A 12,971-nucleotide genomic window follows, 5' to 3' on the forward strand; every position below is an offset into this window, starting at 1 on the left:
ATATGACCCCAAGTGGCACAGCTGGGGAATAGCAGAGGCAGGCTTTGATCCCAACAATTGCTAGCAATAGCAATTCATTCTTTAATTCACTCTGCGCCTAACTATTTTAGCACCAGCCATGTGCCAGGCACTCTGTTCGGCACTAAAAATACAATAGAAAACAAGGCATAAGAGGTCCCTGCCTTCATGATGCACACCGTCCATCTGCTGGTTAAAAAACAAGATGAAACACCAAAGATGGTCCAGGACAGCTGTCCAGTAGAAACATAATGTAGTCACTTATCATCTCAAATTATCTGGCCACACAGTGAACAAGTAAAAAGAAGATGAAATTAATTTTAATAATGTATCCTACTGCGACCGCAGTGTCTAAATTTTTTCAACATTAAATGAATATAAAATTGTTTATGAGATCTTTTACACTATTTTTTCATACAAAGTCTTCCAAATCCAGTATGTCGTGCCCTTACGGCACATTTCTATTCAGACTAACCACACTTCAATTACTCCATAGCCACCGGTTGGTGGTGGCTACCATATTAGAGCAGATCTAGAAAGACCTTGATAATTCTGGCCCAATTTCTTTGCAGTCATAATATAGGGAAAACAGTCCACCTGTTTTTCCATGTTATTTCTGATCCCCGTACACCAGCATTTCACAGGGCACAAAATGCAAGCCGTAGAGAAATGTTTCTTTCACCTGGACTTCAGCTTCATACACGTGAGGCTGTAGATACCAAAGGAAATTTGTAGGTGTGTGCATCACATAATTTACATATTTTCTGTTATGTATTTTACTGATTAAAAAAACAACAACAACTTGACACTTTACCATCAATGGACGATAATAACGCAGAAGTGGACCCTCTGCAAACCATCAGAGCCTCCGCCACGTCCACGTTTTGCCAGCATGTCTTCATGTGTTTATTACTCCTGGTGGAAACATCGAAGATGTAATTCGAAGCTTAGCAGCAGCCAGAATTTCTGATATTTCATCTGGTCACTAAAAGTTTTGTAATCAATTTTCAAGAGATAAACAAAACAGTGATAAGATTTTACTGTTTAATACAAGTGCCCAGCAGGTGTTAATGGGGACCAAGCAGTGGGGTGTATAATGGTTTTTCCCTGGATAAAGAATTCTGCTCTGGAGTAATTTTAAGTGGGAAGAAAGCCTGTGGAAATACGGATCATCCTTCCTAGAAATTAGATGGGGGAATTGAAGGTAATGGGTACTTGCTCCCTGCCAACTTCATAATGAAATTACTGTTCAGCAAATATTCTTGTTAGAGGGTTTTTTTTTTTTCTCCTTCCCAGGGGACTGAAGACTTTTAATGGGAAGGAAGGAAGGAAGGGAGGGAGGGAGGAAGGAAGGAAGGAAGGAAGGAAGGAAGGAAAGGAAGGAAGGAAGGAAGAAAGAAGGAAAGAAGAAAGGAAGGAAGAAGGAAGGAAAGAAAAGGAAGGAAGAAGGAAGGAAAGAAAAGAAAGAAAGAAGGAAGGAAGGAAGGAAGAAGGGAAGGAGGGAGGGAAGGAAGGAAGGAAGGAAGAAAATAGACAATATTAACATAGAGTATGTAGACTCATTGGTCCAGAATACTGATTTTTAAAGGAACACAGAACAATGTGGAGTGTGAGAATTTCCATATAGTCGTTTCTATATAATCTGAAGAAGATGGATTGCATCTAAATAATGTCCCTGCTAACTCCATCTGATTTCACTACAAAATGGGAGAAAAGGAAATGAGCAGGGGAAACAGAGATGGGGAGTTAAAGAAGAGGGAGATTTAAGTAGATTCAGCTGGCATATCAGAAGAAGACTGGATGCTCAACAGGGCATGCTAGCTCCTAGATTAAAATGGTGACCGTGACATCGGTTCACACCACATAACCCTGTGAATGGCTCTCCCCGGGCCAGGGGTCCAAGTCAAACCCAAAGCGTTCGTCCTCTGGTCTGCCGTTTCCAAACACATATCAAATTGGATATTTTCAAACCTCTTGCTAATGGACTAAATTTTTCAGTTTCACCCACATTTGGGGTGTTAGATTGACCCAACGTGAACTCTATTCACTTCAAATTATTGTATAATCAAAACTTGGCTTGAGAGCTTTTATTGGATTCAGTAAAAAACAACAAACAAACAAACAAGCTAAAACCCTCGATGAATCAGCAGGCCTAACTATGAGTTTTGGACTGCAGAGACAGAATGACTTGGTTACAGATTTCCTGCCAGCCCAGGTAAAGTCCACTGGTGGGCTTCGTCTGCAACTTTTATGCTGAAATTCCATGGACAGTGTTCCATCGTGACATTTCATGGGTCTTTGCCCTTGGCCTTGAAGTTTCCTCCATGCGGTGAATCACTCCTCTACTTAAAACCTTTTGTGATCCTCATGGCCATCTGCACAAAATCCAGACCTTTAGGTCCCTTATGATCTAGCTTAAGGGATGCTCTCCAGACACATCCCACTGCCTGTCAGCTGTACTAAGCTATTTCCCCTAGCGTGTCACTTCCTTTGCTGACTCTTCCTTGTTTAAGATGACTCCTCTGCTCTGAATGCTCTTCTCCACCTCTCCTCAACCCCTTTACTCTTGCAGATTCCCAGGAAGTCCTCCCTACATTGTAGAGATTGCGTTAGGGACCCTTCCTCTACATTCTCATGACTTATACTTACTGTGCATTGGCGCACAAGTGGCCTTCTATGTACTGTCATTGTTTATGTGTCTATGTCACTGAATTGTGAGGATGTAAGAGGGGCCACAGGCACTGTGTTTTTTATTTCTGTATTTATGGGACTCACCATAAGGCCTGACACACAATAGACATTCAGTAACTCGTTGTTGAATCGGTAAATTATCTTCCTAGGAAATGATCAGCGATGCCTCAGATGCGCCAGATAGAATCGTGATTACCCTTTGCTTCTTCTAGAATAGCAGTGTTTGATTTTTCTGTTTTTAAACAGTATTTTGTTAAAAATGAAAACTATCTGCAGAAAATTTGGAGAATACAAAGATACACAAAAGAAAATGGAAAGTACCTGGGATCCTTCCATGCATAGACAAACCCTATTTTTATCCTCTTTTCTGCTTGTTTAACATTAAATAGCAAGCATTATCTTCATGCCATTAACTTGTCTCAAAAACATGATTTTTTAAGGACTCAAAACAGTCCATTGAATGGATACACAAAAATGTTCTTTGCCTTTTCCCCAATTTCTTAACCTTGTCCTTGGAGACCTGATTCTTCCCCCATAGGACACAGTCAGGTCTTCTGCACTGTGGCTGTCCAGGGGCAGACATGTGATCAGTTAGGCCAATCTCTCTTTTTGGAATTATTTTTGTAATCTAGTCCTCTTCCTTAATATTTTACTTCTTTAGCTACTTTTGTTGTTAAAGGAATATAATGCAAAAAAATGCTATGACTTTGAGGTACCCTGTCTTTCTGGGGAAGTCTCTGAATGCTTCTAACCACCATACTGTATTTACTGAGTGTCTGCTAAGTGGTGTGTTTTCTTGGACGTCTTTAACATCGTATTTTTCTCATGCTGCAAGGAGATGTGAACCCCTGAGAAGCCTCCCTCCCAAATCCTGGGAATTGAGCTCTGTCTTGCTCTGCATCAGAGCCGAGTGTGACTACAGGCGAGGTGGTTTGAGGCGGGGGTGTGGGAGGTAGAGATAAGAGTATTGTAAACAGACAGACATCACTTGTGATGAAGACAACTGCACAGTTGTTGTATAGGGCAGACATCGAGGAGCCATCCTTGACGCCTCTCTCTCCACCACCCTCATGTCTAACCCATCACTGAATACCTGCTCAGTATTTCTCCACTTGTGTTGCTGCTCCTACTCTTCCTTCTCCTCCTCTTTTGTGGCCACAACGGGACCAAAGCCAACACCATCTCTCACCTGAATAATAAGAGCACTGTGACCAGCCCCCCTCTACCTACTGTGGTCCCCCGCAAACCTATTCTGTACACAACATTTAAGTCATATTATACTGATACAAGAAAAGTCTGATTATATCACCTCCTTGATTAAAGTCTTCAATGTCTTTCTATTGTTTTAAAATGAAGATAAAACTCCTTAACATGGCCTGAAAAGCTTTGCACTGTCTGCCCCTATTTACCTTCTCACTCACACCACACCCCCCATTTCCCTGTCTCTCTCTGCTTTGGCCTCACTGGTTTGCACTCAGCCCTTCATAAACACTACCACAGGACCTTTGTACATGCTGTCCCCTTTGCCTGGAATGTGCTTACATCTTTTCTGATCTAGTTAATGCTGAGTCATCCTTCAGGTCAAGCTGCACTTCCTTATAGAAGCCTTGCCTGACCCCTGTTTCACTTTCACATAGCACACCCCGCCCCCTCTATTGTAGCACTTTTCATAGTTCAGTGATTAACCAATTAATACCTGTCCTCTCCCTTAGACTATAAGCTTTAAGAGGACAGAGATCATGTCTGTTTCTTCTTTATTGCCAACCAACTAGCTGAGTCCTGACATGTAGCAAATATTTGATAAATATTAGTTGAATGAATAATGAATGAATGGGATATCATTTCTTTGACGTTGTATACCATGTGGTTTATGAGCAAGCAGTTTCCTTTAGGGAAGCTTGTTAAAACATGCTTTCAGATCCTCCTGTAAGAAGATCATTTGAACAGAAGTTCAATGTTCTATAGTCTGGCAGGACAAATATGTTCTATCCCCTGTGCTTTCTGCAATAAATTACTAATGCCTGTACAGGATTGGGGATTCTGGGATTGATTACAGGCTCATGAAAAAGAATGCATGGAAGTTAGCAGAGCCTGTGTGGGTAATGATGCTTCCACAGATAAGAGGCTCCTTCTGATGAGTTTACACCTTCTCAGTTTTATGCTGATGGTGGCATCCACTTATTTGTTTGAAACCTCTTTAATTCTTCCCTAAACATTTGTTTTTCTCTTCCTCTCTCTAGATTTATGGTCAATGTGACATGGGATGGCAAAGACTTGTCCTTCACTGAGGAAGGCTATCAGGTGCACCCCAGGCTGGTGGTCATCGTGCTGAACAAGGACCGCGAATGGGAAAAGGTGAGCATCCTCCTGTGTGCCGAATGCAGGGGAGGCAGGAAAGGTGTGGGCAGCAAGGGAGCTCAAACGACTCCTTTTCCCAAAGTATTTCCCTCTGAGCAGCTCCACATGTCATTCCATGACCCCTGATGGAACAAGGCAGACAGATACTGTAAAGTGGAGGTGCTTTCCCTGGGTGAACTGTGGCAGTTGTGTGCTGTTCGTTGTGTTGGGTTCTCAAATCTGAGTAGGTAGTGTCCTTGAAAGACTTAAGGTAATTTAAAAGCAGTGAAGTTTGGTTCACATCATTGCAGTAGCAAGTGTTCACTCTCTGGCAATGATCACACCAGTTTGCCTAAACCTCATAATGGGGTACGATATTCACACATTTTGCCCTACGAATGAACCCCTTGTATTTTCATGTACTTAGTCTTTTGCTTTGAATCAACTCATTTCCAAAACTTAAATGTATCGCTTCTGCAAATCATGGATTGGAGAGGGTTGTATTTCTTGTAAAGCACATTTTCTAGAACATATATAATAACTATAAAAAATCAATGTTCAGGAAAAGCTCATCTGAGGTGCGGCACGGGGACTTTCTAGAGTTATGGCAATATTCCTTGTCTTGAACATTTGTCAAAATGCATCAGACTATCACACAAGATTTGTTTCATTGCATGCCATTGTATCTAAATTAAAAGATATATTTTGAAACTGTTCAAATTGAGATTCCCTGCACAATTAATTACCAATGTTTACTGAGGTTTCATACTTAACTCCCTGACATGAGTACTAGTTAGGACAACAATAGCCATTGTTCATTGAGTGCTTGCTTGATTTCTGCTTTAGGCGGTACACCCAAGCTCTGAGTGACGACTTGGTTTATTCATTCATTCCACAAATGTTTATTCAGTGCCTGCGATGTGCCAGGCACTGTTCTTGATGCTTGGAATCTATCAGTGAACAGGAGAGACAAAACAACAATTTCTGATTCATGGAACTTAGACGCTGGTGTGTGTGTGGAGAGGGATGGGTTGGGATTTTGTGCACTTTTGTGATGCTTGAGGAAAGCACTGGATTCTGTCCCCGGGTGTTACCTCTGCTCTTCCCTCTGGTAAACCCTGCAGCCCACTGTCCTAAGTGGCTCACATCTCCATGTCTGAGCTGGTTCCTTTATGTATCTGGGACTTTGAACATGCTTTTTTTTTTTTTTCTTTCCTGTAATGCTTCCCTGTATCCTTACTTTCTTTTATTCATCCTTCAAATTCTGGCTTCTCTCTCCTCTTGCAAATGGAAAGTCAAAATGCAAGTTATTTTTTTCTTGTCCATAATAAGAGGTAGAGAACTTGAGCCTTTCTGCCTTTTGTTATTACATTTTGGAGTTATTTTTCAACCTTTTGAAGTTACACAGTCTGAGGATCACTTTTGGAACTGTAAAATCATTCTCGTTGGTTGGATTTAACCAGTCCTGGGTCAGGCTTGCCTCACACCTGTGGATTCTCTGTGCTGCCTTTGGACGTACCTCATTTGCCAGGGAGCCTGTTTACAGGGAGGCCACTGGAGTGCAGGTGATAACATTGCATAAAAGAAGGCGGCCCTTGATAGGCTTCATTTCCACATACAGAAAATACCCTTTTAATATATTGTGTGTCCTCCTCCAAATTTCTGTTGAAATATAGCAATTTCCCAAAAAGGCAGCTCCGGGAATTGCTGCGGAGTTGAGCTCAGAATGTACAAATGCTTCCTGTAGTTGGTCTATTCTCTCAGCGCTCAGGGGAACCAGTGCTTCAGAAATAACTCCTTGTGCTTCTGTCTCAAAGAAAGAGGAAGCCAATGGAGCAGATAAATACCAGTCATGTTATCCTTAAAGCCGTCCCCCAGCAGCACATGCTGGTACAGCCGGTCAGCAGAGGGGAAGGTCTGCAGAAGGAGGGAGCTGTTATTCTGGGACTCGGGAGATTTCTTTTCATCTCTGAGGTCACTCAGTGGAGTCACTAGAAGCAGCATGTAATGAGGGTGTCTTGGAAAACATGACAAGCCCTTAGAGGGACATTTGCTTTCTGCTGGGCCTTTGTGTGCAGCTGGCGTGGATTAGTCCGGTGCTGTGCACAGTGCCTGCCTGTGTTCAGCAGACATAGAACTCAGGTCTGAGCAGACTTTCCTCTTGTAAATTGGGCCTTCCATGCCCTCTGCCTCTCCTTTTTTTTCCGATGGCTTTGCTCTGCATTAGAGCTTAGTGGGTCCAAGCCTTCCCAGAGATGCTTGGAAATAATACCCTGGTTACAAGCCAATTGGCAGCCCAGGCCAACACAATAAACACCCTCTGTGGGCCAACTCTATGGCCAACATTCCATCTGCACCAGAGTGAGGCAAGGATGAATGGGATACCACCCCTCTCCTCAAGTAGCTCACTACTGAGCCATGTCTGGGGAGAGAGGGGTGGACTTGGTCAAATGGGTAAGTCTTCACAAGGGTGGGGACATTGAGTAAAAGATTGGACCTCTCCATGGTGAATCATCTTAGTAACTACTTGAAAAAATGCTTTGGGAATAATTCTATCTACCATAGATAGGGTTACACCAGGCTAAAATGAAAAAAGTATGTGTGTATATGCACATGCGTATAACATACATACAGACTAGTTTTAAAAAGCATATATATTTAGAGAGAAAGAAAGAGGGAGGGGGAGGGAGAGAGATTTAAAGAAAGGTTTTTAAAGCAGTTTTGACTTCAAGCATGAATGGGACAAAAATCATAAATATTAAAGTAAAACAACCCTCTTCTCTTCTAGAGAAGCTCTAATTAAAGATGGTAGAGATGCCCCAGAAGACAAAAGGGAGACCCATCATTACGTCTTCCTGAATGAAGGGCCCCATTCCCGTCTCTCTGATGTGTCTGCTTCCCTCTTTATTCTCACCACTCTGTTTGCATTCTCCTTGGTGCCCTTGATCTCAGTTGCTTTCCACACTGTGATGACTCCCAGATCCCTCTCTCCAGCCCAGATCTCCTGATCTCCAGACTTGGCACCAGGACTCCCTTACACGGACAGCCCACAGACCTCCACTTCATCTTGTCCAAAGCCAAAGTCACCATCTTCTTCTCTCAAATATGGTTATTCTCCTGTGTCCCAGCAAAGAAAGCTTCATTCTTATCCTCCCAATATCCTCCAAGCCCTCATAGTCACTTGTCATCTGCTCATTCTCTGTCTCAGTTCCTGTCTCTTTGAACACTCTCCTCTTTTTGCCAAGGGCACCCCTTCCATTGATTCTACATCTGGATAATCCAAATCAGGCCGTGTCCTTTCCACTTTGTACAAACCTGTATACTAACTCCTAAGAGTGTTAGCAGCTTGTGTTATAATTATTTGCTTGCATGTTCATCTTCACTTGGACTGTGAGCCCCATCAGAGAAAGGTCTGTTCCTTCCACATGTTTCTTTGGCTGTACCACAAGGTGCTATTTCTTTTTTTTTTTTTTTTTTTTTTTTTTTGGGTTGGCGGGGCTCTCCCTGCTGCGGCCTCTCCCGTTGCAGAGCACAGGCTCCGGACGCGCAGGCTCAGCGGCCATGGCTCACGGACCCAGCCGCTCCGCGGCATGTGGGATCCTCCTGGACCGGGGCACGAACCCGTTTCCCCTGCATCGGCAGGCGGACTCTCAACCACTGCGCCACCAGGGAAGCCCACAAGGTGCTATTTCTAATGCCTAAAAGGGCCTCTATACAATCTGCTGGTAATGCTGACTTCAATCACCATTTACTAAGAGCTACTCTATACCAAGAACTATGCTGAGAGTTTTATGTCCATGAGCTCATTTAGGCATTTCAACAACTCATCTACAGTAGGTATTCTTATCCTTGCCTCATAAATGGAAATTCCAGTTCAGAGAAGCCAGGGACCTGCTTCAGATCCTGCATGTGGTAGAAGCAGGATGTGAATGGAGGACTGCCTGACCGCAGGCTGCATTCCTAATTCCTACATCGTACTGAATTACAGCTGGTGGGAAAGGAATATTTTAGAGGAGAAATTAAGGGAGTTCCTCCTATCCTTAGAGTGACACCCACCTCCTTATTCTCACTGGATGCAGCAGATTTCACTCAAACCCAACCAGTTGGAACTTGGGGTATAAGCATTTATCTCGTCGCACAGGCCGTCTGTTTTGTTCTATAGAAGTTCCACCTTCCAGTCTGGCTCACTGAAGAAGGGGTTGTACCCTGTTCCTGTGTCTTGTGCATAGTGAAACAGATGCCAGTTAAAGAATTCCTAGTACAGATACGATAAAGGAGATCTTAGAAAAAGCTAAGATTGATCCCCAGTTCTGGCTGTGGCATATCAGTGTGTTACCAGATCTATCGAGGCTTTCACCCACAATGGTGTATGCATGGGGTGCAGTTTTCCCATGGTGGGGTCTCTAATTAGAGAATGTCACAACTCCCTCCCTTCTAAATCATTGTATTTTAACTACCCCTCCATCACTTTCCCACCACATTTAACCTAGATGGCTTGGTGAGTCTCAGGAACTCATGTGCAGAAGATTTCTAGTGTGTGTGTTTGCTTGTGTGTATGTGTGTGTGTATGGTATCAGTTATCTGCCAAAAGGTTCATCCTGCTAAAAGATGGAAATATTTATGCAAACATTATACTTGGCATCTGTGTACACATACTCCAATGATTATGTTAAAGAAAATCACGGAGGAAAATTATAATGGAGAGGACACCAGTAAGTTACAGTTGATAGAACAATTGTGCGAATTGCTAAAACTGAAGTGCATTGTTTATACGTCCTACAAGCAGCCAGAAATATATTATGGCTTCTACTATGTGCTTGCTTTGCTTAGAAAACGATGGCAGTGCATTGATGAAGCCATGAATTCTGGCTATGACTAGCACTGAGAGAATACTGTCTGTTTTCAGGTTTTCACTTTTTCCTTTACCACTATATCTCTAGTGCTCAATAGCTGTGACTCAATAAATATTTATAGAATGGATACGAGAATGAAAGGATTTTTTTTCACGAACTTCCCCAAATGAGGAACAGCTGTTATTGTGGTCATTTTACATGTGTGGTCCTGTGGGCTACCCATATCAGAGTAACCATGGGAAAGATGTAAAGGTGCTAAGGCTTTTGCGGTACTAGCACTACCTCAAACCTACAGAATAATCATTTCTGATTCTGCTTTTTCATAAGCTCCCCTAGCAATGCCCATTAAAGATATAGAACTACTGCTTTAGGACATGGATTTACTCTTTGTTATCTTGAAAAAATGGTTTCATCTAGGTCATCCTGGCTATCAAGATTTCCTGCTTCCTGTCTTTGTCCCTCTTTCTTCCTTTGGAATACACAGCTTAGTAGCAATGCTAAAGAGCAGTGGTACAGGAGAAAAGGAAATAAGGAAATTGGAGTCCTGTAGCACCTAGAGTAATCTCTGCTGAATGAGACAGTAACAGTGCCAAGTGAAATGTTTATGGATGTAGTATAGTTCCTATCACCTGGTGTGTCCTCAACAAATATTGAGTTATTAAATAACTGGTATTTTAGTTAAATCTGTCCCCCTTAAGCAGAGATGGTTGAATTTGGGGTATATAACCCTTATTTATTCACACTTTTATTCTGTCAAGCAAAATTTCCTGAGTACCTACTATGTGCAAGCCATTGTTGAGGGTTGCAATGAGACATGTACCTGCCTTAGAGTGTCATAGGGCATGAGGAGATGCTCGTAATTGCAAGACAGTATGAAATTGCCACAGAAGATGCTCTGATAAAAGTCTATGATGTTTGGAGAAGGGATATATTACATGTAGGCTGGCTGATCAAGGGCATCTATACAGAGGACTTCTAATTTGAGCAGGGTCTCAGATGAGACCTTCTGAACATGTGTGGGGAGGCCATTCCATGCAGAAGGACCGTTGAAAGCCAAAGTCCATAGGCAAGCGTGCTCAAGGCTCATTTGAGAAAGAGTTCAATGTGTTTGAAACATAGCTTGTATGGTAGGCGGAATTCTAAGAATGATCCCCAGTGACCCTCACTCTTCTATAATCCTCTCTTCTAGGAGGATGACCTGTGAATATGACGAGATATGCCTTCTGTGATTGTTACGTTAGATAGCAAAAGGAGTTTTTCAGTGGACTTTGAGTTTATCAAAAGGAGTGTTGTCAGGCTGGGCCTAACCTAATCACATGGGCCTTTTTTTGGCAGGGGGTGTATAGTTGTTTTACAGTATTGTGTTCGTTTCTACTGTACAACAAAGTGAAGTAGAGTTCCCTGTGCTGTATAGCAGGTTCTCATTAGTTATCTATTTTATACATATTAGCTAGTGTATATATGTCAATCCCAATCTCCCAATTCATCCCACCCCCGCTTTCCCCCCTTGATGTCCATAGGTTTGTTCTCTACACGTGGGCCTTTTAAAAGTAGAGAGTTTTCTGAAACTAATAGCAGAAGAGGAAGTCAGAGAGATTTGAGCATAAGCAGGAATTGTCTGACTGCTGGATTTGAGGATTGAGAGGGCCACATGACAAGGAAGCAGGTGGCCACTAGGAGATGAGTTTAGTCTCTGGCCAACAGCCAGCAAGGAAACAAGGGCTTCAGTCCTACAACCTCCAGGAACTGAACTCTGCCAACAACCCGAATGAGTCTGCAAGTGGATTCTTCCCAGATCCTGCAGCTATGAGCCCAGCTGAGTGACAGCTTGGTTTTGGCCTCATGTGACCCTGAGCAGAGAACCCAGCTGAGCCCCGCTGGACTTCTGACCTACAGAACTGTGAGGTCATAAGGGAGCATTGTTTCAAGTGGCTATGTTTGAGGCCATTTGTTACATGGCAATAGAAGACAAAAGCAGATTGTTTAAAGGGAAAATATGGGAATGAAGGACCATACTGGAGTTTGAATTATACACTGTGGGATTTTATTCAGTCACCTTTGGGGTACTGTTGAAGACCTTGAGATGGGAGAACAACATAAAAATAATAATAGTAATAGCTAATACTCGTTTAGTATTGATGATACACCATGCAGGGTGCTAAGCGTTCAAATATATAAACTTATCTAATGCTCACATGAACACTGTGATGCAGATACTACTATTACCCTCTTTTACATATGAAAGGGATAAATAAGGCCCAGAGAAATTCAATAATTTGCTCAAGATGACAGAGCTAATAAGTTGCAAAGCCAGGATAAGAACCCCATAGCCTGTTCTCTTAGATAAAAACTAAACTACTTCTTCAAAAATAAGATGGTGATTGGCATGGATCTTGGGGAAATTTTCTAAGGGACTATTTAAGTAGCTCAGGTTGAAGGGAATGTAGGTGTGAACAAGAACAGTGGCAATGGCATCTGAGAAATTTCAGCAACAGAACTGAAAGCACATGGCACTGACTGTATGATTTGCTGAGAGATTCGTGAAAGAGAGAAGTCAGAAAGATTTTTAAAAATTTTTTTTAGGCATGGGTTTATGTTTAGGCATTTCTGGACTGAGCACTTCCAGAAGAAATTTGTCATGCCTGTAAATGACATGGCTCATCTCTCATCCCTTCCTCTCCCCCTCTTTCCCTTTCTGTTTCCTTTATTCTCCAAAACCCACAGCTAGAATCAAGTGGCCTTTTGTAAAATGGGTTTGGTAATATCACCACCTTAGCAGAAGCTGTGTGAAATTTAATTTGTTTCCTTATATAATGATCATTAAGTTTCTCAAATGATGTAAGCCACAGAGAGGGAAAATTAAGCCATTACAAAAGATTTAAAATTATCCTCTGACTTCCCTAGAGTCATGCATGCTGACTGTTTTAAATACCTACACGGTACAATTTGTTAGGTCACAGTGGGGAAAGTACAATAGGTCGATAGCAAATGAACACATCAAACTGAAATGAGTAATGCCACCTCCGTGTGTGTGTGTGTGTGTGTGTGTGTGTGTGTGTGTGTGTGTGTGTG

General features: G+C 42.3%; 1 protein-coding gene across 2 annotated transcripts in view; it reads left to right on the forward strand.

The window, feature by feature from the left end:
- GRIN2A (glutamate ionotropic receptor NMDA type subunit 2A) overlaps positions 1-12,971 on the forward strand; it is a 367,711-nt gene that overhangs the window by 246,036 nt on the left and 108,704 nt on the right. For both annotated transcript variants that reach the window (XM_027118303.1, XM_027118304.1), the window contains one exon: positions 4,950-5,064. In XM_027118303.1, the coding sequence (XP_026974104.1) occupies positions 4,950-5,064 (115 nt within the window). The remainder of the gene's footprint in view (positions 1-4,949; positions 5,065-12,971) is intronic.

Source organism: Aethalodelphis obliquidens, unplaced genomic scaffold (assembly GCF_003676395.1).
Source record: "Aethalodelphis obliquidens isolate GAN/ISIS:26980383/991018 unplaced genomic scaffold, ASM367639v1 scaffold18, whole genome shotgun sequence".
Lineage (NCBI taxonomy): Eukaryota > Metazoa > Chordata > Mammalia > Artiodactyla > Delphinidae > Aethalodelphis > Aethalodelphis obliquidens.